At 46.4% G+C, this 27,586-nt stretch overlaps 1 protein-coding gene across 4 annotated transcripts; it reads left to right on the top strand.

Annotated features, from left to right (window-relative positions):
• The first annotated feature begins 194 nt into the window (after positions 1 to 194).
• MANBAL (mannosidase beta like) lies at positions 195 to 27,392 on the top strand. Of its 4 annotated transcripts, none has more exons than XM_082645828.1 (3): positions 195 to 255; positions 10,657 to 10,865; positions 26,429 to 27,392. In XM_082645828.1, the coding sequence occupies exons 2-3, from the start codon at positions 10,716 to 10,718 to the stop codon at positions 26,534 to 26,536; spliced, it is 258 nt and encodes an 85-aa protein (XP_082501954.1). In that variant the 5' UTR covers positions 195 to 255; positions 10,657 to 10,715; the 3' UTR covers positions 26,537 to 27,392. The 4 variants fall into 4 exon arrangements, with proteins under 4 accessions (XP_082501954.1, XP_082501956.1, XP_082501953.1 ...); XM_082645830.1 differs by having other exon boundaries at positions 229 to 255; positions 10,660 to 10,865; XM_082645827.1 differs by having other exon boundaries at positions 235 to 320.
• The last annotated feature ends 194 nt before the right edge of the window (positions 27,393 to 27,586 follow it).

The raw sequence follows: 27,586 nt of genomic DNA, 5'->3' as shown, positions 1-27,586 counted from the left end.
AACATTTGCTGAAATGGGCTGTGATAAAGGGGCTTGAAGAATCGATGGTGTCTGGATCTCACTTCCGTAGTCCTCTCCGTCAAGCTCAAACCCACTGGGTTGGGACAAAGGTCTGACAAAGCCCAGCGGCCTGGATCCACAAACCGTAGCAACGAGGGCGGTCGGAGCTGAGCCCGCTGGTTGCTCAGGAGCGTCACTTCCGGGACCGAGGTCGCAAGGAACCACTTCCGGGGGCGCGGTGCGGCGGCGCTGGAGGTGAGTACGGTGACGCCGTGGCCGGTCACCGGGCTTCGGGGCGGGTTGGAGTCGCAGATGCTGAGGTACGGAGAGGGGCTTAAGCTCGGGCGCCGTGGGCGGCGCTGTTCTGCCGGCCCGGGGGCCACTCCGTGCGCGGCGTAAATAACTTCCTGGGTCGCTCTTTCGGAAGTTACTTGGGAGGGGAGTTTGAGTCCCAGTGGGGCGGAGAGCCTGTCTTGCTGTCCCTCAGCGCTTTAGTTCTGAGCAGGGCCAGAACCCGGTGCTCCTCACAGTTGTGACCTGGCCTTTCTTCCCACTGACGGAGCTTTAGGAGGAGCCAGAGCCCTGGAGTCAGTCTGGCTGGGGTTTGACCCCTGAGTGTACGCCTATTGCTATGTAACCGTGGGCGAGCTCTGGTTGCCTCTCTGGTTCTCAGTTTCCTCCTCTGTAAAATGGGCGCATAGGGTTAATCTGAGGATTAAATGAGTTGGTGAATGCAAGGCGCTTAGTAAATGCACAGTGCATGTTCGCTGATTTCTTTCTTTTAAAGGGAAGTGGGAAATGATATGTGAAACCTCACTTTTTAAGTGGTGGCAACAAATTCGGATTTAATAATTACATTTTGTAGGACATCTGCCCACTAGCTTCAGCCTACTGGCTGCCAGTTTTGACTGCTCTAGGAGATGGCTTACCTTTCCACAGGACAAAATTCTAACCCAGCTTTGAGCAGTTTTGGGGAATTTGTTGTAATGGGACAGGTCTGGGTATACAGCCCATGGCTGTAAGGCAGTAATTCCTGACACTGATTTTCTGTTCCCCAGTCTGTTTCCTTTGAATTCTCAGGACAGAATTTTTAAATCACTTCATTAGAAGCCAAGGATCCCCTACCAACATCCTTGGAATCTGCTTCTTTCAATCTAAGAGAAGACTTAGTTTCTATTTGCTAAGTCTGGACAGCTATACATGTCTTAGGGGTTATTTATTTATTTTGAAATAGTGACTTTTTTTCCAACAAACTTTTTATTTGAGAACTATTTTATTTATTTATTATTAATTTTATTTATTTTTATTTTTGGGGGGCTGTGTTGAGTCTTCGTTGCTACGTGTGGGCTTTCTCTAGTTGCGGCGAGTGGGGGCTACTCTTCTTTGTGGTGCGTGGGCTTCTCATTGCGGTGGCTTCTCGTTGTGGAGCACGGGCTCTAGGCGCGTGGGCTTCAGTAGTTGTGGCACAGGGGCTCTAGAGTGCAGGCTCAGTAGTTGTGGCGCACGGGCTTAGTTGCTCCGCGGCATGTGGAATCTTCCCGGACCAGGGCTCGAACCCATGTTCCCTGCGTTGGCAGGCGGATTCTTAACCTCTGCGCCACCAGGGACGTCCCGAGAACAATTTTAGATTTACAAAATTATTGTGAAGATGCTGCAGTGAGTTCCCATATATCTCCCACACAGTTTTCCCTATTATTAACATTTTACAGTAGTATAATACTTTTGTCACAATTAATGAACTGATATCAGTAAATTATTATTAACTAAAGTCCATGGTCTCTTCACATTTGCTCACTTTTCTCCTAATGTCCTTTTTCTGTTCCAGGATCCCACATTACATTTAGTCGTGTCTCCTGAGGCTTCTAGGACTGTGATAGTTCCTCAGACTTTCCTGGTTTAGATAAACTTGACAGTTTTGAGTATTACTGGTCAGATATCTTGTAAAATGACCCTCATCTGGGATTTGTCTGGTGTTTTTCTTATGATGAGATTGGAGTTACAGGTTTGGGGGAGGAAGACCACAGAGGTAAAGTGCCATTCTGATCATATCACATCAAGGGTATATACTTTCAATATAAGTTACCACAGTTGATGTTAACCCAGATCACTAGCTTGAGGTAGTCAAGTTCTTCCACTGTAAAGTTACTCCCCTTCCCCCACTTTTCCATATTGTACTCTTGGAAGGAAGTCATTACGCACAGCCCATGCTTAAGGAGTGTGGAATTATACGTCACACTTTAAGACAGATTATCTACATAAGTTATTTGAAATTCTCCATGGGAAATTTGTGTATTTATTAAATCATTTATATCAGTATAGTCTTGGATATTTCTTTTCATACTTCGGGTTATAATCCAGTACTACTTAATTTATTTTGTTGTCCAAATTGTTCTGGCTTTGGCGATTGGGAGCTCTTTGAAGTGGCTTCTATATCCCTTTGACATACCCTGATCCATGTGTTTTGGTTTTTTTGAACACTTCCTTACTTCCTGTTACAGGTTCATCTTGTGTATTTCCTGCTTCAGTCCTAGAGTTAACCATTTCTCCCAGGAGCCCTGGTTCCTTTTATTGGAGAATGGTATCAGACACCAAGATCTGGGTGCTAGGTATGCTCACTGCTACTGGTATGCCCATGTTCCTAGGCTCTCTCAGCAAAAGAGCAAGAGATATATGTGTGTACACTAATCTCCCTCTCCTCTCCCTCTCTACATACACACACACACACACACATATATGTATATATATAAATATGTAGCCTTCTGTATCTGTATTAATCTAAATATGAGTTTATACTGATGTCTGCAACACTCGTCCATTTCACATGGATCATTCTAGCCTCCTCTGGCTTAACTGTAACCTTCTACTCCAACTGTAACAAACCTAGCTCCCACCATCTACCATCCATTTACTTAATTTTAAGTTCAATTCCAGTGTACATGTATAGTTGTTTCAGAATTGGTAACCTATATCCCATGTGGGAAACAACTTTATTAACTACAGTACAGTGACATATACAGTTCCTTTTGCCTTTAGTCTTACAAACTCCATCCATTTCCGAAGTTGAGGTCAGCACCTGGTTCCCCTACCCCTTCAGTGAAATCGCTTCATCCATTTCTAATACATTTAGATTCAGAATGTCACATTTTGCATTCCATCCTGGATACCTAAATGATTTTTTTTTAATTCATGTACATTAAAGTTTACTCTTTGTGCTGTAAAGTTTGCCGGGTCTTAGTTGCAGCACGCAGGCTCTTCGTTGTGGTGTACGGGCTTCTCTAGTTGCAGGGCGCAGGCTTCTCTAGTTGTGTTGCACAGGCTTAGTTGCCCTGCGGCATGTGGGATCTTAGTTCCCTGACCAGGGATCGAACCCGCGTCCCCTGCATTGGAAGGCAGATTCTTAACCACTGGACCCCAGGGAAGTCCAGTTCTATGGGTTTTGACAAATGCTTAATGTCTTGTATTCACCATTACAGTATCATACAGAATAGTTTCACCTTCAGGTCTTATTTTTAATTTCTCTCGTTCAGATTTCATCTCAGAAATCTTGTTGGCCCTCTCTTCAAAATATATCTACAACCTGAGAATTTACCGCCTCTACTGCTACCTGGTGCAAGTGTGTCTTTTTGACTATTATATAGTAGCCTCTTAACTGGCTTCCCTATTTCCACTCTTGCCGCTCTACATTCTGTTCTCAACACAGCAGCCACAGGGACCATTTAAAAATGAGTCAGATCATGTTTCTTTGCTAAGAACCTTCCAGTGGCTCCCCTTTGACCCAGCGTTCTACTGGTCCTACACAGCTGCTCACTCTACTCTCTTCTCCTTGGTCATAAAGTTCATTCCTGCCTCAGGACCTTATCCTTTGCTGTTTCTTCACCTTGGGGTACCTAACAGGAATTGAAATGACTTGTTCTTTCACTTTTTTCTTGCCTCTGCTGAAATGACACCTTCTCAGAGAGGCCTTTCCCCGACTACCTCATATAAAATAGCACCCCTTATCTCCCTATTTATATTTCTGATAATACTGCTGCCATTACATATCTATATGTGTGTGTTTGAGTGCCTCCAATTGGATGAAAACTCCATGGCAGGACCTAGAATGATGCTCAGTAAATATGTGTCCAGTGAATGAATGCTTCAGACCACTGGTATCTGGCATTCACAGATGAGCCTCAAGGGGTCTGATAACATTATGAAGTTATTTGCTGTGTTTGATAATAAATGGCTCTGTCCTTTTTATGAAATTCTGGTGGGAATATGAGTTTCCCCCCATGTGTAAAAACCTTTGCTCTTAAAAGAGCAAGTCTGGAGCATCACAGGGTTAGAGACCTAGCGGGATGTTCAGTGTTGCCCTGACTCACTGGTAGAGCCTCAGCAAGCACCGTGCCTCTCCACTCCCCCTCCTCCTTGTTAAATGAGGCTGTTGGTTGGGACATCTGCTCTTACTTTAAAGGTGGGAAACAACCATAGGTTTCATCAGTTACCAAGTATCTGAGTCAGGCCCTGGAAGAAACTCAAGATGGACCCTGGGTCCCTGCTGTCCAGTAGCTTATAGTGGAGCAGGTAAAAACGTTAGACTGTGTAGTATTTCTCAAACAATAAGAAATACATTTTGAATTTTGACCCAGAACATCCTTGCTTGGATGTAGATGGATATAACTGGTTAAAAAAAAATAGCTTCAGGACACAATACTCACCCTTACTGATATGATATTTTCTATTGTCATTTACTTAATTAATTAAAGTACTGGTTAATAAAATTGAAGAGGAAAAAATGTCAGCTGCAGCCCCCTTAATGGTTTCCATGGCTCACAAATTGGCCACAGCCTGCAGTTTGAAAACCATTGACCACCAGCTAAGTTTCAGTCGTACCCACCAGCCAGTTTGAATCCTAACTTTGCCACTTCTCAGCCAAGTAATCCCAGGGTAGGCCAAGTAATCCCAGGGTAGGCCACGTAACCTCTCCCAAGCCTCGGTTTCCTCATCCTTGTTAGTAATACCCGCCTCCCAGAGTGGTTGTGAAATGAATGAGATGCTGACTGTAAAGTGCTGTGCACATCTGGCAAATGATTCGCTTACTGCTACTGCTGTGACAGTGTCGGGGGTGGGGTGTGGGGAGCAAAGCCTGTCAAGGAGTCTGGGGGATAAGAGCCTCCTTGTTGGGAGCTGAAGGATGAGTAGGACTCTTGTGACTTCTGTATTCAGGCAAGGAAAACCCAGAAATCCTGGCCGGCAGACTGGGAAGTAAAGCATAGGGGTACAGAGAAGATTAGACAGGAGTTGTAAAGCAGACACAAGATGTATAGAGCATTTTATGTTTTCCAGAACTTTATTACAATCACCCTCTGGTTGTACCTGCGCTGTCCAATGTGGGAGTCCTCTAGCCACATGCAACTATTTATAAATAAAGTAAAATGAAAATGAAAAATTCAGTTCCTTAAGCCTCATTTAAGTGCTTAATAGCCACATGGGGCTGGTGGCTACCATATTGGAGAACAGAAGTATAGAACATTTCCATCATTGCAGAAAGTTCTCTTGGGCAGCATTTCATTAGACCCTATAAAAGCCTTGTGAGAGGAGTAGATAGGCATGGATTTTTCTTTTAGATTGTATTCAGTTTTTTCAGTGATATTCCCCCCACAATTAAAACTTATGAGCCCTACACTTTAACAGCAACTATTTACATTTTCTTATGGCCTCTTTTGATCTTTAGCCAGTGAAATCATAGTTTATACATGGCTGCAGTCAGTGTTTATGTAATTATTTTCTTTTTTCATTTAATATAATTTTGCAAAGACTTTCTGCTGACCTGATACTTGCCATTTTAGCCAACGGGGAATATCCCATGATGTACCATAATTGGGTTAACTGCTTCTTTATTGTTGGACACTTTAGTTGCTTCCTGCTTTTCAGTATTATGAATAGCAGTGCCATGAACTTTTTTGTACCTGAAGCCTTTTTCTTCTTTTGAATTGTTTCCTCACTGTAGATTCTAGGAAGTGAGTTATTCAGTCAAAGGATATAATCACTTTTATGGCTCTTGTTATATTGCCTAATTGCCATTAAAAAAAAAAAAGCCTAAATGCATTATAGTGTTGAATAGATATTATTGTTGTTGTTTGGCTCCTGAGAACATCAAGTCTGTAGGAGGTTAAGAGATTGACCCAACGTGTAGCTAATTGCTGATAGAAGCAGGGTTTGTGCCCCTCCCCTGCCTGACTCTTGGCCCCATGTTTTTATTGTACTACAAATATTCTTAACAATGTTGCTGTGAGTAACCCTAATAAATCTAAGTATTGATAAGCCCACTAAGCTTGTTACAGCCTTAAATGTAAAGTTTAGGGCCAAGGGCATTTTTAAAAAGTGTATATTTATGAGGTGCAACTGTGAAGAAATGAGAGAACTTTTTTATACCTTGCTATTCACATGGTGTCAGGATATAGTGTCCTGTCTGGGCTGTACGTTTCCTCCAGTAAAGCTGTTCTTGCAGCAGCCTTGGAATTCACTTCAGGGCCAGTTTCTGAGCCACCCCAAACAATCTGCCTAGGGTCTGAGCGTCATAACCTTGTATTTGACCAAAAATGGTATTCCTGGGCTTGAGGCTCCACCTGATTCACCACACTTGGATCCAGATGATGTTGGGTTCCTTCCAGAAATCAAATCCTTCCTGGGAGGATGAAGATCTGCCAGCTCTGAGGATTTTGGGGGGGAAAAACAGTGAGCCTCAGGCTTTGAAAGCCATTTGCAAAGGAGACAGAAGTGGTGGGAAACAGTGGCCACCTTGTCGGCTCGGGCACATCACCTTCCTAAATGACTAGGTTGAAAGGTAGACAAATGCGCATTTGCACAAACCCCAGTCTGTTCACTTGGAAGGTTGTTTCTGGTCATCCTTTAGTCACTGCTCCTTCACGTTGGAAAAATGTTGCGAAGCAGTGAAGCCGCAGAGCCGAAGTGGAGGAAGGTTTTAGGATAGTCTCTTAGCCCAGAGCCATCCATAGGAATATAATGCAGGCCATATGGGTAATTTAAAATTTTCTAGTAGCCACATTTAGAAAGTAAAAAGAAACAGGTACAATTTGTATGTGTGTGTGGTAAAATATCCATAACATAAAATTTACCATTTTAACGTTTTTTTTTGTTTTGTTTTTGTTTTTTTGCGGTACGCGGGCCTCTCCCTGTTGCGGCCTCTCCCGTTGCGGAGCACAGGCTCCAGACGCGCAGGCTCAGTGGCCATGGCTCACGGGCCCAGCCGCTCCGCGGCATGTGGTATCTTCCCGGACCGGGGCACGAACCCGTGTACCCTGCATCGGCAGGCGGACTCTCAACCACTGTGCCACCAGGGAAGCCCATTTTAACCATTTTTAAGTGTACAGTGTGTGTAACCATCACCACTGTTTCCAGAACTTTTTCATCATTCCAGACTGAAACTCTGTACTCATTAAACAATGACTCCCTATTGCCCCTCCTCCAGCCCCTGTTACCTATATTCTAATTTCTGTCTCTACGAATTTGCCGATTCTAGGTACCTAATGAGTGGGATCATACAATACTTGTCCTTTTCTGTCAGACTTATTTCATTTAGCATGTTTTCAAGGTTCATCCATGTAGCATGTATCAGAATTTCATTCATTTTAGTACCTGAATGTTGTTTGTCCTTTGTCTATACCACATTTTGTTTATCCATTCATCTGTTGATAGACTCTTGGTTGTTTCCATCTTCTGGCTACTGTGAATAGTGTAGCTGTGAACGTTGGTGTACAAGTATCTGAGTCCATGCTTTCAGTTCTGTTGGGTATATACCTAGGGGTGGAATTGCTGGATCATATGGTAATTCTACGTTTAACTTTTTTAGAAATTGCCAAACTGTTTTCCAGTATGTCTTTTCACTCTCTTGATAGTGCCCTTTGATACACAAAAGTTTTTAATTCTGATGAAGTCCAATTTATTTTTTCTTTTGTTGCCTGTGGTTTGGTGTCACATCTAAGAAGTCATTGCCAAATCCAACGTCGTGAAGACTCCTCCTATGTTTTCTTCTGTAAGTTTAATAGTTTTAGCTCTTAAGTTTAGTTCTTTGAGCCATTTTGAGTTAATTTTTGTATACGGTGTAAGATAAGGGTTCAGTTCATTCTTTTGCATGTGGATATCCAATTTTCCCAGCACTATTTCTTTTTTTTTTCTTTTTTTTTTTTTTTTTTTTTGGTGGTACGCGGGCCTCTCACTGTTGTGGCCTCTCCCGTTGTGGAGCACAGGCTCCAGACGCACAGGCTCAGCGGCCATGGCTCACGGGCCCAGCCGCTCCGCAGCATGTGGGATCTTCCTGGACGGGAGCACGAACCCGTGTCCCCTGCATCGGCAGGCGGACTCTCAACCACTGTGCCACCAGGGAAGCCCAGCCAGCACTATTTCTTGACAAGACTATCCTTCCCCATTGGATGGTCTTGGCACCCTTGTTCAGAAATAAGTTGACTATATATGTGAGGATTTACTTCTGGGCTCTTCATTCCATTCCATTGGCCTAGATCCTTATGCCAGTATCACACTGTTTTGATTATTGTAGCTTTATACTAAGTCTTGAAATCAGAAAGTGAATCCTCCAGCTTAGTTCTTTTTCAGCATCAGATGAAATTAATAATTTATTTAACCCAGTATATTATTTCAACATGCAGTCAATATAAAGCACTGTTAATGAGATATTTTATTGATATGTTCTTTTTTTTAAAATTAATTTATTTTTATTTTTATTTATTTTTGGCTGCATTGGGCCTTTGTTGCCACGCACGGGCTTTCTGTATTTGCGGCGAGCAGGGGCTGCTCTTCATTGCGGTGCACAGGCTTCTCATTGCGGTGGCTTCTCTTTTGGCAGAGTGTGGGCTCTAGGCGTGTGGGCTTCAGTAGTTGTGGCATGCAGGCTCTAGAATGCAGGCTCAGTAGTTGTGGCACACGGGCTTAGTTGCTCTGTGGCATGTGGGATCTTCCCAGTCCAGGGCTCGAACCCATTCCCCTGCATTGGCAGGCGGATTCTTAACCACTGCGCCACCAGGGAAGCCCTATTGATACATTCTTATGTTCATACTATCTTCTAAATTGAGTGTGGACATAACTGAACAGCCATCTCATTTTGGACTAGCTGTGTTTCAACTCTCCATAGCCACATGTGGCTCAGGGCCACCATATTGGACAGCTCAGATTTAGTGGAAAGTTGCCTTGTGGCACAGATCCCTGAAAACACAAAGGGCTTTGGAGTCAGGTGGGCCTGGTTCCCAAGTAAGTTTTCCCCTTTCTCATTGGGGTGGGCCAAAGGAAGCCACTCGTGGGTGCTGTGGTAGAGGGGGAGCAGTTCAGTCCTACCAGGGTAGGAGGAGGGCAGTAAGAAAGGCATGCTGGGGGGTGGGGCACGAGCTCAGCCTTGGAGGTAGAGTAGGGGCTTCGCCAAGCAGTCGTAATGGGAAAGGGCATTCTTGGCAGAGTGTGCCACTTGGGTAGAGGCCCAGAATTTGAAAGAGCTCAGTGCTCTTGGAGAATTAGAGGCAGGTCTTTCAGCTTGACCATGGTATTAGGAGTGGGAGACTCTGGTGAAGTGAGAGGTTGGAGAGATGGGTTGAGGCCGGACCTGCCACCACTGGCCACCACTGCCCCTGTCGTCCATGTTCCCACCATCTCTTATTTGGGTTACTGGTAGTAGCTCCCTCACTGGTCTCCCTATGTCCACTCTGCACACCCCCCACCCCGTTTAAAATGTAAATCAGGGAATTTCCCGGTGGTCCAGTGGTTAGGACTTCTGTGCTTTCACTGCCAGGGGCCGGGGTTCGGTCCCTGGTCGGGGAACTAAGATCCCACAAGCCATGTGGCATGGCCAAAAAAAAAAAGTGTAAATGAGATTATGTCACTTTTCTGCCCAAAACCCTTCTGTGGCTTTACATTTTACCCAATCAAATCAGAAATGTTAGGGTCCTACAAGGTCAGTCGCCACTCCTTCTGATCTTACCTTCTTCTACTCTCCCTCCTGTACGCCCCTCTGGCCATTTTGGACTCATATCCCTGCCCTGAGGCCTCTACACTTGCTTTTCTCTCTTCCTGGAATATGCTTCCCTGAGATTCTCCACTGGCTCAGTCTCATACTTCCTATCTCTGTCACGTCATTCCTGTCTCTTCTTCAGAGAGGCCCTTCCTGTCACCCTATACAAAATAAAATGATGCCCTTCTGAAGCTTTTTTCAAAACAGTTATCACTAGATGGCATGTCCCATCTGGATGTGTTCTTCGTCCACCGATGTCCTGAGAGGTAGGCCCCGAGAGAGCAGCGATTTGTCTGTTTTACTCTTCAGTGCTTGATGTTCAATAAGTATTTGTTGAATGAATGACTGGATGTATAAATGAACAAATAAATAAAACCTGAAACAGAGCAGGCCTTCAGCAAATGTATGTTGATTTGAGATTTTTTTTGAAATATTTGCATTTATTTATTTATCTCCTGTAACTTCATTTTTGGAAAAATTTCAAACATACAAAAAAGTTGAAAGAATGGTCCAATGACTCTCCATGTTAACATTTCATCGCAGTTGCTTTATATATTCTTGCATGTATGTGGGTGTGTTTGTGGAAGTGAAACCATTTAAACGTCAGTTGTAGAAACATGACATTAACTCTTTGCATTTAGAAGTTGGCTCTGGAGAGTGGTGAATCGGAGGGGACCTCGGGCAGCAGGCAGCTGGGGCCATGGCCTCTGACCTGGACTTCTCCCCTCCCGAGGTGCCTGAACCCACATTCCTGGAGAACCTGCTGCGATATGGACTCTTCCTGGGGGCCATCTTCCAGCTCATCTGTGTACTGGCCATCATTGTACCCATTCCCAAGTCCCACGAGGCGGTGAGTCCTTCCCTGTGAGCCTCCGCTCCTCAGACTGGGTTCTAGGTCCTGAAAATAGATATCACAGCAATGAAGACTAGCAGGGATTACACGGGGCTTTATTGATTTAGAGTGTCCCTAAACTCCCACCTGGTGGCATTGGGCCATATGGTTCATACCTTATTTGTTCACATGTGTGTTAAGCAGATTTTTATTTAGCACATACTTACTGTGTGTCAGACTCTGCTGAAAGATGTGGTGTGTGCCCTCAAGGAACTTCTGGTCTTTGGGAGAAGGGCAGATATGAAACAAATACACATGTTTCCCTGAGAAGTACAGAGTACTGTGAGGGTGTATAACAAGGGGGAAGGACCTAATCTTACACTGGGGCAGGGGCTGGGTTGTTCCCCCTCCCCCAAGGAGAGGGAACTGTGTGTGTAAGGACCTGAGGAATGAAGGAATGGTCTAGGAACTGAATGCAGTTAACTGTGGCCAGAGCACAGAAAGGACACGATGAGAACAGCCAGAGGAGTGGCGGGTCCCCAGGGGTTTTAAGGAAGAGAGTGACATGATCAGATTGACTTTTTTGTTGTTTTGACTCTTGTTCTATAGGTCTCTGTAGCTCTGTACCCTCCTTCCACCACCCCACTCCCAATTTTCTCACGACCTTGGTTTGCTGGAGAAAGCAGGTCATTGTCATCTGCCACATCCACATTCCAGGACTTGGCTGATTGCTTCTCTGTGGTGTCATTTGACATGTTTCCTTGTTCCCCATATCTCTTATCAAAAAGAAATTCAGTTTAGAGGCTTGATTCGATTCAGATCAAGTTATTTAGTGAGAACACCTCATAGCTAGTGCTGTGTACTTCTTATTCCATGTCATCAATCAGCACTTGGTGTCTGGTTGTCACACAGAGATTCTAAGATATCTGTGGGTTCAGGTGATAATAGCTGATCCCTCTGTTATAAAATCTTCATTTTATAACTCTTTCACCTAAATGGTTTTAGCATCCACTGATCATTGCTTAGATCCATTATTTCCTTCGGCCTTTATTAGCTGGAATTCTTCAATGAAGAAGACCTTTTCCTCATGCCTATATGGTTACTCTGAAATGCTGTTCATAGTAAAAGGCAGGATAAACGCTTGGTTCTTTCCCTTTGTTAGTGTTCATAATAGTGAGTTTGGGCTCTAGCAACCTCCAATCTTGACCAATAAAGCTTTGATTTTCAGTGGGAACCCCATCAAGTTGTATGAAATATTGTCTACCAAGGAAACCCATTAGAGACTCATTGCCTAGGGTTTTACTGGGGACAGGTCACATAAGCACCCTCTGCCTAGCACAAACCCAAATTCCAGACTTCCAGCAAGAAAGCAGGTATTCAGCATAAACCATATTGTTTCCACAAACAGGTTAGGCATAGTGAGCCATTCTTTTTTTTTTAGAATTTTTTTTTTTGATGTGGACCATTTTTAAAGTCTTTATTGAATTTGTTACAGTATTGCTTCTGTTTTATGTTTTGGTTTTTTGGCCACAAGGCATGTGGGATCTTAGCTCCCTGACCAGGGATCGAACCCATACCCCCTGCATTGGAAGGCAAAGTCTTGACCACTGGACTGCCAGGGAAGTCCCATAGTGAACCATTCTTATCAGTTCTGGGAATTGTGGGAACCACCCAAAATCCAGTTTCCCAGATGTCAGCCAAAGACCACCCTTGCAAGCTGGCTTTTCTAAGGATAGCCGTTTTCTTTTCTTTCTTTTTTTTAAATGTAAACTCTATTCTGCACATCTACAGCGTACTTAGTACAGTTTTCAAATAATTATGTGTTTTTTTTCTCTACTAACAATAAGACTCAGTGAAATTTATGATTTCTTTGTGGTTCTTTTTGGGCCCCAAAATATGTTCCATAATTCAGAGTACTATGTTTAGTAAAGTCTTTTCTTCACATAAGTATACTCCACCATGACATACATTAATTTGCCTCAATTTGTTTTTAATTTTTAGAGATTTTTCCTTCTGATTTAATTTAAAAATTATATAAAACTTTTATATACAACATTTCCCAAAGTTAAAACTACATAACAGGATAGAGTCACAGAAGTTTCCTTTAATCTCAATATCTTCCACCCTTTTCCCTTTCTCCCTTGATAGGCAACCATTTTTATTTTGATTTATCCCTCGTTTGTTTCTTTTTGAAGAAGTACGCAAATGAGTATGTGTGCCTGATATTTATTTATTCATTTATTTTCTCCCTTTGATGCACAAAAGGTAGCATCCTACTAAACACAGTTTTACATGTTTCTTTTTTTACTTAACGATATACAGTATATTCTGAAGTTACCTATCTGGAGATGACTATGTACCAGAGATCCTGCTGGTGTAACTGGGAGGAACCCTGGCAAAGGGGCAGGCTTGGAGTGGGGATGGGGAAGGAGCATGCTGGGTTCAGTTTTAAACAGGTGCCTTTAAGAGGTCCAGGTGATTCTGTCAAGTAAGTAGTTGCATCTGCCGGTCTGTATCAGGAGGAGGGTCTGTGCTGAGTGTTGATCAACGCTTGAGAGTCAATAAGATGTAATTAAAGCCATGAGAGAGGATGAGGTCTCTTAAAAGGGAATGTGGAATAAGATGGGGAGAGCCTTGAGGAGCTCCAGCATTCAGGGAACCAGCAGGGAAGAACAGCCAGCAAAGGTGGGGAAAACCTTGGTGAACATAGATAGGCACGTGGGCTCTGGATTGTTCTGTTCCATCTACATTTCTTATTTGGGGGTTTTGAGAAGGAGGTCGTGATTGGAGTTTTTCTGCCCACAATTGTATCACACTCTAAAGACGTAATCCTTGTGCTCTGTGGCTCTGTCCTCACAGATGCAGCGTGCTGCTGGGCATTATAAATAACAAACATTTTTATTGTCATTGGCCACTGATGAAGCCTGCCAAGAGTCCCAAGGGAGTGAGGTGGTGAATGTTCTTGTTTTACAGGCAGAGATGTATTCAGAAGTGTGTGGTCTTACGGAGAGCCACAGCTCACCTTCTGTTGTATTCTTAACCCTTTGAGGCCAGCCATAGAGGCCCAGGTCCATTTATCAAACTTTCAGAAAAAGAGGTGCCCTTTACTGATCTCTGAGGATTTTAGTGACATCTTAGGTTGAGGTCTTTGAAGGCAGGGGGTTGACAAAGGGCTCAACAGTATGCTTCTCCCTCCCGCCCCCCCCCCCCAGCCAACCCTGCCGTTTAGACATTTAGAGGTTAATTTTGGACAACAACCTCATCTTTTATAATTTTTTTATTATTACTTTTTTATTGAAGTATAGTTGATGTACAATATTATATAAGTTACAGGGGTACAACATAGTGATTCACAGTGTTTAGAGGTTATACTCCATTTATAGTTATTATAAAATATTGGCTATATTCCCTGTGTTGTACAGTATATCCTTGTAGCTTATTTATTTTATACATAATAGTTTGTACTTCTTAATCCCCTACCCCTAACTTGCCCCCCCCTTCTTCCCTCTTCCTACTGGTAACTGCTAGTTTGTTCTCTGTATCTGTGGGTCTGCTTCTTTTCTGTTATATTCACTAGTTTTATTTTTTAGATTCCATATATAAGTGATATCATATAGTATTTGTCTTTCTCTGTCTGACGTATTTCATTTAGCGAAATACCCTCCAGGTCTGTGCATGTTGTTGTGAATGGCAAAATTTCATTCTTTCTCAGGGCTGAGTAGTATTCCATCATATATATTTTATATACCACATCTTTATCCATTCATCTATTGATGGACAGTTAGGTTGCTTCCATATGTTGGCAATTGTAAATAATACTGCTGTGAACACTGGGGTGCATGTATCTTTTCAAATTAATGGTTTTTTTTTTTTTTTTGGATATATACCTAGGAGTGGCATTGCTGGGTTGTACGGTAGTTCTGTTTTCATTTTTTTGAGAAAACCTCCATACCGTTTTCCACAGTGGCCAATTTACATTTCCACAAAGAGTGTACAAGTGTTCCCATTTCTCCACATCCTTGCCAACATTTGTCATTTGTATCCTTTTTTTTTCTTCTTTGTGTGTGTGTTCTTTTTGATGATAGCCATTCTGACAGGTGTGAGGTGATATCTCATTGTGGTTTTGATTTGCATTTCTGTGATGATTAGTGATGTTGAGTATCTTTTCATATGTCTGTTAGCCATCTGCATGTCCTCTTTGGAAAAACGTGCCCATTTAATCAGGTTGTTTATTTTGTTGATGTTGAGTTGTATGAGCTGTTTATATATTTTGGATATTAACCCCTTATTGGTTATATCATTTGCAAATATTTTCTCCCATTCAATAGGTTGTCTTTTCATTTTGTTGATGGTTTCCTTTGCTGTGCAAAAGCTTTTAAGTTTAATCAGGTCTCATTTGTTTATTTTTGCTTTTATTTCCTTTGCTTTAGGAGACAGATGTAAAAAAATATTGCTATAATTTATGTCAAAGAATGTTCTGCCTGTGTTTTCCTCTAGAAGTTTTACAGTTTCCAATGTTACATTTAGGTCTTTCAGCCATTTTTAGTTTATTTTTGTATATGGAGTTAGAGAATGCTCTAATTTCATTCCTTTACATGTAGCTGCCCAGTTTTCCCAGCAGCATTTATTGAAGAAATTGTCTTGTCCCTGTATATATTCTTGCCTTCTTTGTCGTAAATTAATTGACCATAAGAGTGTGGGTTTATTTCTAGGCTCTCTGTTCTGTTCCATTGATCTATGTGGCTCTTTTTGTGCCATTACCATACTGTTTTAATTACTGCAGTTTTGTAGTATAGTCTGAAGTCAGGGAGTGTGATTCCTCCAGCTCTGTTCTTTTTTCTCAAGATTGTTTTGGCTATTTGGGGTCTTTTGTGTTGCCATGCAAGTTTTAAAATTATTTGTTCTAGTTCTGTGAAAAATGCCCTTGGTAGTTTGATTTCATTGATTCTGTAGATTGCCTTGGGTAATATGATCATTTTAACAATATTAATTCTTCCGATCCAAGAGCATGGGTTATCTTTCCATCAGTTGTGTCATCTTCCATCTCTTTTATCAGTGTCTTATAGTTTTCCAAGTATAGGTCTTTTACCTCCTTAGGTAGGTTTATTCTTAGATACTTTATTCTTTCTTTTTTTTTTTTTTTTGCGGTACATGGGCCTCTCACTGTTGTGGCCTCTCCTGTTGAGCGCAGCCTCCAGACGCGCAGGCTCAGCGGCCATGGCTCACGGGCCCAGCTGCTCCACGGCATGTGGGATCCTCCCGGACCAGGGCACGAACCCATGTTCCCTGCATCAGCAGGCGGACTCTCAACCACTGCACCACCAGGGAAGCCCACTTTATTCTTTTTGATGTGATGGGAAATGGGATAACAATACCTAATTTCTCTTTCTGATAGTTCATTGTTAGTGTATAGAAATACAACAGATTTCTGTGTATTAATTTTGTATCCTGCAACTTTATCAGATTCATTGATGAGCTCTAGCAGTTTTCTGGTGGTGTCTTTAGGATTTTCTATCTATAGTATCATGTCTTCTGCAAACAGTGACAGTTTTACTTCTTCTTTTCTAATGTGGATTCCTTTTATTTCTTTTTCTAGTCTGATTGCTGTGGCTAGGACTTCCAATACTATGTTGGATAAAAGTGGCGAGAGTGGGCATCCTTGTCTTGTTCCTGATCTTAGAGGAAATGCTTTCAGCTTTTCACCATTGAGTATGACATTAGTTGTGGGTTTGTCATATATGACCTTTATGAGGTTGAGTTATGTCCCCTCTGTGCCCACTTTCTGGAGAGTTTTTTATCATATATGGATGTTGAATTTTGTCAAAAGCTTTCTCTGCATCTGTTGAGATGGTCATATGGTTTTTCTCCTTCAATTTGTTAATATGGTGTGTCACATTGATTGATTTGCAGATATTGAAAAATCCTTGCATCCCTGGGATAAATCCCACTTGATCATGGTGTATGATGCTTTTAATGTATTGTTGGATTTGGTTTGCTAATATTTTGTTGAGGATTTTTGCATCTATGTTCATCAGTGATATTGGCCTGTAATTTTCTTTATTTGTGATATCTTTGTCTGGTTTTGATATCAACAGCCTCATCTTTTAAAATATAAGTGTGGTACAGAATATCTCATTTTCATTTATCTTGAATTTTAGAGGAGTAAGGCTCACACAAGTGAATTGTCTTTGTAACTGAAGGTTACTGTATTACATTTTTTTGTTTTTGTTTCTGTTTTTGTTTGTTAGTTTTTCAATGGATCAGTAGCAAAAAATACAGTACCATTAATTTAACTTTTTATTGATGCACCATGCCAGCAAATGGTCCTCAATTATTCAGGGATTCTACTGCCAGCTTTCCTCTGCATGCCCCCATAAGGCAGCCTTTTCTCACCCCTCGAACTATTAAATAAATGGAAAGGAAAAACAGTATTCTGTGTGTATAAACAGTCTTACAAAGAGAGGGTGAGTGCTAAGACTGTGCTTAGAGGTTGTGCTTAGTAGCAAGCTGGGTTTGGAATTTGGATGGGGAGGGAAAAAGAAAGGGATTTTAACTTGGGGCTGGGGAGCTCTTATGGCAGAGGGGGGACAGCTGTGGGGGCTCTAGGCAGCCTAAGGGCAGGAGGGAGGTCCCTGAAAGTGGAAGGTGGCAAGGAGGTGGGAGAAGGTGGATCCAGAGAACAATCTTTCTCTCTGTCACTTCACTTAGGGCAAAATCACCCCTCTTGCTTAGCCTATAGAGGCAAGGTTTATTAGTGGCTTTTTGGGTCAGAAGATAATATTTTTGGCTCCAGATGATGGGAAAGGCTTTGAAAAGCAAAAGAATGTCTTTCCTGTTGTTCTAGTGAGCTGATTTTTTGCAACTAGTTTATGACTTCAGTATTTCAATACTTAGCAGATTATTTGAAAGCTCTTTTGGGGGTAATCAGGGAGGAAAAAAAGGAACACATAGAAATGCTTCCCACCCCACCCCCTTTCTTTTCCATAGTAGGAGCAAGAACTAATTCATAAAATTAAAACCAAAGTCCCTAGAACCCTAAGCCAAATGAGAACATTTTCTCATTGACACCTCATTAAACTAAGACCTGAGAAAAACATTTGTTTGAGCCTGATTGAGGCCTGGGTCACACTTAATCCGAGCATTTTCTTGTAGGCTAGGTTCTAAAATATAAGATGGTAGATCCTTGTACTGTTTCTGTCTATTCCAGGATGCAGCTGTGTTTCATCTCTCATGCCCAGTCTGATTGTTTGTATGGTGGCCATGGTGGAAAGGATTCTGGGGCTCCTTCTAGGCTCCAGAGTAAAGAAATTACTCATTGATGTCTGCCTTGAGCGAGAGACTGGGGAGTGGTAGCGTGAATTGCCTGTCCTTGGGCTGGTGCATGTTTCTCTATCTGGCTGCACCCACCTGGGGAATTTTCAAAGGCCTGGGCTATACCTATAGAGATTCTGATTCAGCTGTTCTCTGAAGCCTTGGATCAGTGTTTTCTTAAAGTGCCCAGGTGATTCTGTTATGTAGCCACTGGTCTGGTCCTTAGACCGTTTCCCTGAAGCACAAACCAATTTGGGGAGGACAGGAGGTGTTCAGTTCTACGTGTGTTAAGTTTGTAATAATAGCATGACATCCAAATGGGAAAGGAAGAGCCAGTGAGAATTTGGGGAGGGAGACCTGGGAATTATTTTAACCAACGTAGTATTATTTCTTGAAACCCTAAGAATGAGTTGCTAAGCTTTTCAAGGGAAATGAAGATTCAGGGAAGGCCTGAACTTGGGGCATGCCCAACCTTGAGGTAGTTTCTGTGCAATGTAGAGGTACTGAAAAGATGCGGGTGCTCTCCCAGAGCAGGGATGCAGCTGGGCCTCTGGAAGGAGTGGGCACCAGGGGCCCCCTCGCTCACCGTCTGCATCCCCTCTGTCTCTCACTTCTCTTGCCCTGCTTCCTCTGCTCACTGTCCCTGGGGTAAGATGAAACATGGCCACTCACAGCTCCCAAAGTTTACATCTTCAGCTGCAGCATCTGGAGGCTGCCTTTCTGCTTGGTCCCAGTTCCAAATTCCCTAGAGAAGGAACTGTAGCTGACCCAGCTTGGGACTGCTATGGCCATGGTGGGGGAGGGGAGCATCCTGTGGTATGACCTCTAGGGGTGGAGGGGAAGGTCATTTCCCAAAGGAGCAGAAGTGCTGTGCAGACAAAGCTGGGGGTCTCCATTCCTTTAGCTCTCTCGGAGATGGGCAGACTAGTGGGCAGAGGGCTAGGAGACTGTGGTCTCCCTGAAAACCCCTGAGTGGTTCAAGGCGGGCACAGAGATTGGGCAACAACGGCTGAGTGATGGAGGAAAGGCTGCTCAATGTGACAATGATGCTGTGTTCAGGCTGCTCTTCTTCAAAGTTTGGTTTCAGGAGAACTAAGTTCTTACTAGGGAGTTCCCAGATCCCTAGGGCATCCCTAGATAAAGACTGCAGAAGTCTGTGAGCTCCCTGCAGTTGTGTGCAAAAATGTGATGTTTTCATGCTTAGGCGCATTTTCTGGGAGGATAGTCGATTGCTTTTCTCAACGTGGAGAGCCGCAGTTTTAATGAGGTGGGAGCCAAATTCCAGGGGTGGAAGAGTAGGTAGTGAGGAAGCAAAGGTCGGGAGCCCTTCTGCCCCTCCCCCACAGCCTGCCGGAGCTTCCTCCCGAGCCTCTTTTGTATCTTTTCCTGCCCAGAATGTTGATCCAGTCAACGCTAAGCAAGCGGGTGTTGACTTTTAGTGCAGTGAATCACGTAGCAGGTAGTATTTGTTCATCGGGCAATTAGTTGTTCCTAGTAGTTTAAATGTTGGCTATTCTCATGTCTTCATATGTTTATGTCACATCTGCCCAGCCAGATGCCAGCCCCTGGGCAGGTACCTTCACTTCCACCCTGCCGTCTTTGCGTGATTGCCTCAGTCTCTTCTGCTGAAAGCTCAGAAACTGGGTTCCATCAGTTTCCTTAGAAAGAGACTGTTTTGGCTCTTAGAACTGGGAATTTCAAGGCACACCTGGGTTCAGAAGGTCGCAAGGTCTTCAGGGCTCTGTCTGTCTCTCCATCTCCTGGCTCTCTAGGAGTGTTCGGTTCATTCTGAGGCCCTTGCCACGTGTCAGGAGGATACAGCAGCCCCAGTCTGTGTCCTTATCGCTCATGATTTACAAGCAAGAGAAGCCATTTCTCTGCCTATGCTCACTTTCCAGATCTCATTGAAGACCTCTGCTTGGCTCTGGCTTGGCCACATGTCTGTACTTTGCCCCATAGGTGGGAAGGGGCATTGGGTCCGTTTCTGGCCAGGCCACATTTAACTGGCCACTCCTGTGGTCACAGTGAGTCCCCCAGAACCACATGGGACAGGGAAAGGGCATGGCCCCGATGGAGAGTGGGTGCTGGGCAGACAAAGACAGCTGATGCCCAGCACTGTGATCCGGCAGAGGAGAGCTCACCAGAGTTGATGGCAGGAGTGGTGGCTTTCTGTGTGACGCCCACGTAGACTTCACTGTCAGCCAGAAAGCCCTGCAGTGTTTGGAGCCCTGAAAGGGATGGAGCCTTCCCGGGGGCAGCGGGGCAGTGGCCTAGATGTTCAGGGGGTCTTGATTTTAAACTGGACCCCCGATTGCCAGCGAAGGCTGCCGTAGTAAATAAGTAACTCGGGCAGGTGTACACCCATTCTCAGCACCTCAGGAGACGGTCTCACAGAACCAACTTTGCAGTTCTGCCCTGTGTTTCTTTTCTTAAGCTTGGGAGGCGTTTGCAGTTGAATTGGGCGGCAGGGTGTTTTTTGCTTAACAAGCAGTTCTTGAGAGACTGCTGTGCGGTGGGCAGGGCGAAGGTCTAAACATGGTCTCGAGATGTGTACCGGCTCATGGGAGAGACGGCGGAATACACACGGAGCCGCAGACCAGCCGGTGGGCAGGGCCTGCGGTGGTGCTGAATCGCGTCTGGAATGAGCTCCCGAGGCTGTTCTCTCTAATCACAGTTCTCCTCGCCTGCCAAGCGCATCCTGGACTCTGTCTCCGTTCGCCTTGTGGAGCCCACATGGACGGCCTCCCCCGCTTGGTTTCAGCTAGTCCTGTCTTCCTCTCAAGGCCAGTGCTAGTCCCAGCCCCGCAAGGTCTCCCAGCTCCCATCCTGCCCAGGGCCTCGGGCAAGAGCGTGCAGCAGGATGGGCCAGAGCTTCAGCACTGGGCGCCTCCCCCTCCCTGAGCCCGTGTCCCAAGCTGGAATAGGAGGGCATTCATGCCCGACCCACGCCATTCTTGAGGATCAAGTGAGGCAAGGTGCATGAGGCTACCTGAGCATAGCACAGTGGTCTTCTTTCCCTGGACCATTTTAGAGGAGAGAAGAGTTTCAGTCTGTGTAGAATGACATTTTGTCCTGATTTAGTGGACTAAATACACACTGAACTGTATAGTGGAAATCATAAAATTCTGTGTGCTTTCCCTGCTGGAAGAGATTTGATGCATTGTGGCACAGATTCGATTATTTGAATCTGATGAATAGCAGCAATTTTCTGGCCTTGTAAGTGGCTGTGGAGCTGCTTCATTATTGATGAGGCCTGCGTCACAGAGGACACCTCCGCAGAACCACCTGGTGGGGTGGGGAGTGGGGGGTGGTTTCTTTTACTCCCCAAAGTGAGATTGCTGAGGGAACTGAAAATTTGCTTCAGAGAAGGCGCGATTGAAAGGTGGGGCCGTAGTGTTCAGGGTCTGCCGTCTGCCTGGCTTGTACCAGCAGTGTGCATTTGAAGAGAAATTAAGTCAGCCATTGATTGAGTCATCCCTACCAGCTAAGAATTAGGAGCTACATCTCTGTGTGGCTAGGACCCCAGCATCCGAATCACGTGTGTAACAGCTGCCTTTGCTTCCCTGTCCCTTGGGGGGAAGGTGGATGTGCCCCACTGGGTTAGTTGGTATGTCTAGGTGAACCTCAGTTTCCTTGTCTGTAAAATGGGGCTCACGGAGATGGGCTTATCAGGGTGATGGGAAGCTGAGCAGCTGATGTTTTTGAAGCACCCACGTGGTGCACATCATGAAGTGTACATCCTTTTCTTCATTACGCTGCACTGCCCGGCACAGAGGCTGCATGCACGGGGCACAGATAGGTTGGTGACAGGTGCCGAGCACCTGTGCAGAGCATGAAAGAGAACAGAGCATCTGGGAGATACTGGCTGGCCAGTAGCCCAGAAGTGACAGGGTGGGCTGCATGAGAGGGCATGCCCTGGGACGGGGCCAAGGCTGCAGTGGAATAGCTCTGGAGGCCACTCGGGGGTTCTTGGAATCTGATTTATACAAATAGGAACACCTGGAGGCTCTTGGAATCTGTCTTATACCAAGAGGGAACCAGCAACACGTTTAAAGCAGAAAACAGACTGGTCAGGACGGTCGTTTTAGAACAATAGGGTCTGAAAGCAGTGTGGTGGGTGGTGAGGAAAACCTTGGGAGGGGGAGGCAGGAGACTGGGGGCTCTGAACCGGCTCAGTAGTATGTGTTCAGAGGGGGACCGGGTGGAGTTGAGAGCCGCATGGAAAGCAGAGTGGACCGGCCACGGGGACAGATCGGATGTGGAGGCACACAGGGAATGGCGAGAACTCAGAGATGGCTCGGCAGTATCTAGCTTGGGTAACTGGGTGAGTGACGATGCCAGAAACTGAGCTGGGGGAGAGAGGAGGAGGTCTGGGGTGAGGAGGAGACAGATAATGCGCCCAGATGACTCAGTGGCTGTACTCTGTCCACGCGCCCACAGAGAGCTGCTCTCAACTGTAGGAGCAAAGCCTGACTCGAGGAGTGCTGACCCACTTCCCTGACTCCTGCCACAAGCAAGGGGGTTCTGAGTGACCCATCGGCAGGATCCGGAACAAACTGTTGTTGTCATTCCACAGTCACCTGTGCTTCTAGGCGCTGCTACCTAGGGAGAAAGTAGATGTCACAGTTAACTCTAATTCTTGGTTGCCATCAGCGCCGAGGTCCCTAGGAAACCCGGGAGAGGCTATACCATACAGCCACTGAGAGCTTAGGTTCATCCTGGCCCTGCCGCTCGCCAGCTGAGACCTTAGGCAGGTCACATAACCTCTCTGAGTGTCTCTTCTTTCGTCTATCAAATGGGGCTCATTATGGCACTTTGTGAGGCAAAATAAAGATATATCCAGGCCTCAGAACACAGGGCCTGGCATGTTGTAAATAATACTAGCAGATGTTGTGGCTGTTATTATTAGTATTCTTATTGGTGGCTATATCTAGCCATGCTTTAGGGTATGAATATTGGGTTTAAAATCTGCTTGTGTCCTCTCTACTTATGGGATAAGTGAGGCTTAGTCTAAAGTGTTACATCTTCATGATGATGAACAGCAGTGAAGTTCCCGTGCTTATGGGAGATCTTGTGTTTTCTTTCATTCATTCATTCATTCATTCAGGAACAATTGAAGCTGTCCAAGGACTAGTAGGGGAGACCATCATGAGCACATGTAGCTTAGGTAAAATGAGTGGCATTGGGCTTCCCTGGTGGCGCAGTGGTTGAGAGTCCGCCTGCCGATGCAGGGGACACGGGTTTGTGCCCCGGTCCAGGAAGATCCCACATGCCGCGGAGAGGCTGGGCCCGTGAGCCATGGCCGCTAAGCCTGCGCATCGGGAGCCTGTGCTCCGCAACAGGAGAGGTCACGACAGTGAGAGGCCCGGGTACCGCAAAAAAAAAAAAAAAAAAAAAAAAAAGAGTGGCATTGTAAGGTTCCTGGGTGCCTGGGGCATAGGGGTGGAGGAGGGGATGCACCTGCTGGAGGAAGAGGCGCAGAGGAGGAAGGCTAGACGGTGAGTAGCAGCCCTTGGGCTGGGCCAAGCCATGGGGAAAGGTTTACTGGGTGGCCAAGGAAAGAAGGGTGCTCCTCTTGTTTAGGGGTGAGCAGCAGAAGCCCTGGGGCCTGGCCCAGTGTGGGGGGTGGAGGAGAGCCCAGGGGAGGCTGGAGAGGTGGTGGTCTTAAGCTGCCATCCCAGGAGCAGGACATGAGACTGTGGGGGATGGAAGCCACTGGAAGGTGTAAGGTGGGGAGATCTGCATTTTAGAAAAATTCTTTTGGCAGGTGCACAAGGCACAGCATAGAGCAGAGAGGCTGGTTGGCAGTGAGGCTGGTTGGCAGTGGGGGAAGTGAAGTAGGGCCTTTGATGCTCAAGAGAGTGGGCAGGTCAAGGTGGAGGAGGTCTAATCAGCAGGACTTGGTGACTGATTGGACGGAGGGGAGGAGGGGGAAGGTGGGGTTGCCAGGACCCTGGTTGCTATGACCATGGGTGGGGAGGAGGGCCAGGCCACATGGAGATGGGGCCATGCTCCGTCTGGGACAGTTGAGTTGGAGGTGCCTGGGAGGTGCCAGTTCCAGTCATCTGACAGACAGCTGGGTCAGGAGAGAGGTCTGGGAGGTGACAGAAAGGATGAGGTGAATGAGAGAAGATCTGTGGCGTAAGGGAAGTAAGGGAAGCACTGGGGACACAGCTGAGCGTCCTCATCTCTGGATTCTGAACTGGCCCCACTGAAACCAGAGGAGGCGCCCAGCTTGAGCTCAGAGCGGGGCTCCATCCCTGGAGATCCTGGTGGGCCTCAGCAAGTTCCCTGTGCATAAACCCTTTGTCTAATCAGGTCCTGTTTGCCCAGGGCATGCAGGGACTGACTGGTTTCCACTGGCCGCACAGGTACTGCGCTGGGGATGTTTTCCAGCTCCCAAAGTCTGCAAAGGCATTGTGCCCTATGGGGTTTGCCTTAAACAGTAGCCTTCCTGCTGGGCTCTGCAGCCATCAGCCTGTGCACTTGACACACTGGCTCCTCTGAGGTTTTGTTTTGTCTGTTTGTTTTTCTAATGGGCTAACTTTTTACTTTTCTTTCTTTTCTTTTCTTTTCTTTCTTTTTTTTTTTGCCAAGTTACAAAAACAGTATCAGCACAAGGGGACAGGCTGGGGAAGTCCAGAGCGCAATCAGAGACCTGGCCAGGGGAGGGGCCAGTCCCCTGGTTATCTTGGGAAGATCCCCCATGGGTGCCTGGGACTGGGCTGGGCCTTTACACCTGGTGTCTCAGCTGGCAGGCGGGCAGGGTGGAAAGCAGACAATGATGGCCGATAAGAGGGAGCTGACAGACCTTTGGACTGGGCCTTGGGTGGGGACCGCCCCTCCACAGCCACGGTCCTGCCTCTTCTGTCTGACGGAGACTCGAGGCTGGGGCCAGGGGCTGACGGTGAGCAGGGAAGGACAGAGAGTAAGGCAAGCTGGCAGCTCGGAGCTGGCCAGTCAAACACGAAGAAATACTTTCTAGAAACAGCATGCTCCCTCCTCGTATTCTTAGTCTGCTATTTGTTTTCCCATTTTTAATAAAAGAACACAAGTACCGGAAACATTTCCTTACTATTAGTGCTGGGGACAGCGGGGGCGGAGGTCAGGGCACCTGAGTAAAGGGGCAGCCACTGCTCAGCTCGTTTCTTCCATGAGGGGGTTCGGGGCCAGTGTCACTGGATGTTTAAAGTTTTCAGGGAAAGCAAGGACTCCAGACCGAATGGGAAATCTCCCAGTTGGCTCAAATTCTTAAAAATAAACACTTCAGGCCAAGTGAAGTCTGCCTGTGGGCCGGACGAGGCCTATGGACTGCGGTTCGTGTTCTCTGGGCTCGATGGGACTCTGTTAACATCCTGCCTGGCCGTGGCACAGTGTGATTTATCACCCAGGGAGGAGGGGACACCCGACGGGACTGAGGCCACTCCAGAGTCTCCTCTGACATGAGCCTGTGAGGCTGTGACAGGCCGAGTCGCTTCCCCAGAGTCCACTTTCTTTATCAGCTCAGTGAAGGCCAGGGCTGGCTCTGTGGTTTTGAACCTTTTTTCAGCAGCGGAACCTTTGTTTAAACCAAATCTTACAGGGAACAAATCACAATGTACATGACAGATTAAAAACCAGAGCTGCCCCAGATGTAGGGAGAGTCTGGAGTTCTGCCCTGAGGCTGCCCTCTCCCCTTTCCCACAGGGCACCTCTGCCAGGCGCCGCAGAACTCTGTGTAGTGGCCGCCCGGCCGCGCTTTCCACCCTTCCCTGCCCCGGCATCTGTGCTTGAATGGGTGGAGGAGAGTAGCAGGGCCAGCAGGAGAGCAAGCCACAGTAGGTCTGCCCAGTCCCTGCCCACGGTGGCCCGCCGGCCGCGGGGTGCATTTGCACTTACTGGGGGCTTTCCATGCATTTTTGCCTCCTCACATCAGCCCTCCAAGTTGTGTGCCACTGTTTCCATTATCACAGGTGGGTAAGCCAAGGCTCAGAAAGGGGAAGGGTGTTGCCCACAAGGTCACTTGACTGGAACTTGGGGAGCCTCGATTCCCCCAGGACTGTGAGACTCCAAAGGCTGCCTCCTCCCCTCGGGCCTCCTCCCTTATCCTTCACCTGCTCCCTGGGGACAGTCCCAAAACATGTGGATCCTGGGGCCTGGCAGTGACGGTTTCCATCCCTTGTGTCTCTGCGGCACGCTTCCGTTTGCAAAGTCCCCTCAGACACGATCTCATTTTGCTGGTGTCAGGCTTGATTTGTCTAAGCAGGACTCTCCTTTCTGTCACCACACAGGAGGCAGAACCATCTGAGCCCCGAAGTGCAGAGGTGACGAGGAAGCCCAAGGCCACTGCTCCTTCTGCAAACAAGAGGCCCAAGAAGGAGGCCAAGAAGAAGCGGTAGAAGAGGCGGCCTGTGGAGCCCGGTGGGCGGGCAAGGGCCTTGGGGGCAGCCCTCCCGGGGCTCAACGTTCTGTTCCCTCACTTTGTCCCGGGCTCAGGGTCTGAGGTGGCTGGGACGCCCTCTGATCACAGAGATCTAGACAGTCACGATAGTCCCCAGGCCCCCGTGGGCAGACCGCCACTTCCTCTTCCTTCTGCTTCCATGATGGTTTAGGGCCAGGGGGACTAAAACACCCTGTGAGCAGAGACTGTCTTGGAAGTCTCTTCAGAAGTTGGGTCAGCTCACAGAGTTGCAGTTCCTTACTGAATCCTGTGTCCTGTGTTTAGTCACCCACGTTGTAGATTTACACTACATTTTCAAGTCATTATCTAATGCTGACAAGCCCCGCCCATCTCCCATTATCTGTGCCCCTCAGATGAGACCTGCTAATCAGTCCCCTTTGTCTCTGCTTGTGCAGATGGAGCTGGGCCAGGCCTCCCCTGTTTGTTTAGGTCAAGGTTCCAAAGCCACTGCAGTGCTAGGGGTCCCACTAGTGCAGCAGCCGGGCCTGAAAGATGCCTGGAGCGAGAGCCAGTGGAAGACCCAGCCGGGGTGGTGCCCCATCCTCCTCCAGCGCAAGGAAGGGATTTGGCTGAATGAGTGTGTTTTCTTGGGCCCAGACTTCCTGAGCATCTGAAATGGGGGAGGGCTTGTCAATCTCAGACCACCCTCGTTTCAGCCCATCACAGCACATTGAATGTGTACCTTTTGGCTTCTGTCTGTGCCCCCTCCCACACCCCCCACTTCTTTCAGGCCCTGACCGGTGAGGAAGAGTCATTTGGGGAAGTAAACGTTAATAAACGGCCCCACACGCTGAGCTGCCTGTGTGTCGCCTGTGCTGAGGGGGAGCGCTGGTCCCTCCCCTGCGGGGTGCGGGAAGGGCGCACCCCCAGAGAAGTGGGACAGTGGGGCCGGGGATGGCCGGAGCGGGGGCCATCTGGTCAGAGCAGCTCCGGGACGAATTTTAGGAAGGGTCCAGCCAACTGCTTCGTGTGGCCCTTAGTCACTGGA

Source organism: Mesoplodon mirus (genome assembly GCF_964341445.2).
Source record: "Mesoplodon mirus genome assembly, chromosome: 15".
Classification (NCBI taxonomy): Eukaryota; Metazoa; Chordata; class Mammalia; order Artiodactyla; family Ziphiidae; genus Mesoplodon; species Mesoplodon mirus.
This window is presented reverse-complemented; position numbering and strand designations above follow the sequence as displayed.

Excerpts from the sequence above, each read along its gene's own strand:
- MANBAL (XM_082645828.1), top strand. The coding sequence starts at position 10,716 with ATGGCCTCTGACCTGGACTTCTCCCCTCCCGAGGTGCCTGAACCCACA. Across the intron at positions 10,866-26,428 it reads TTCCCAAGTCCCACGAGGCG|GAGGCAGAACCATCTGAGCC; the intron begins GTGAGTCCTTCC and ends GTCACCACACAG.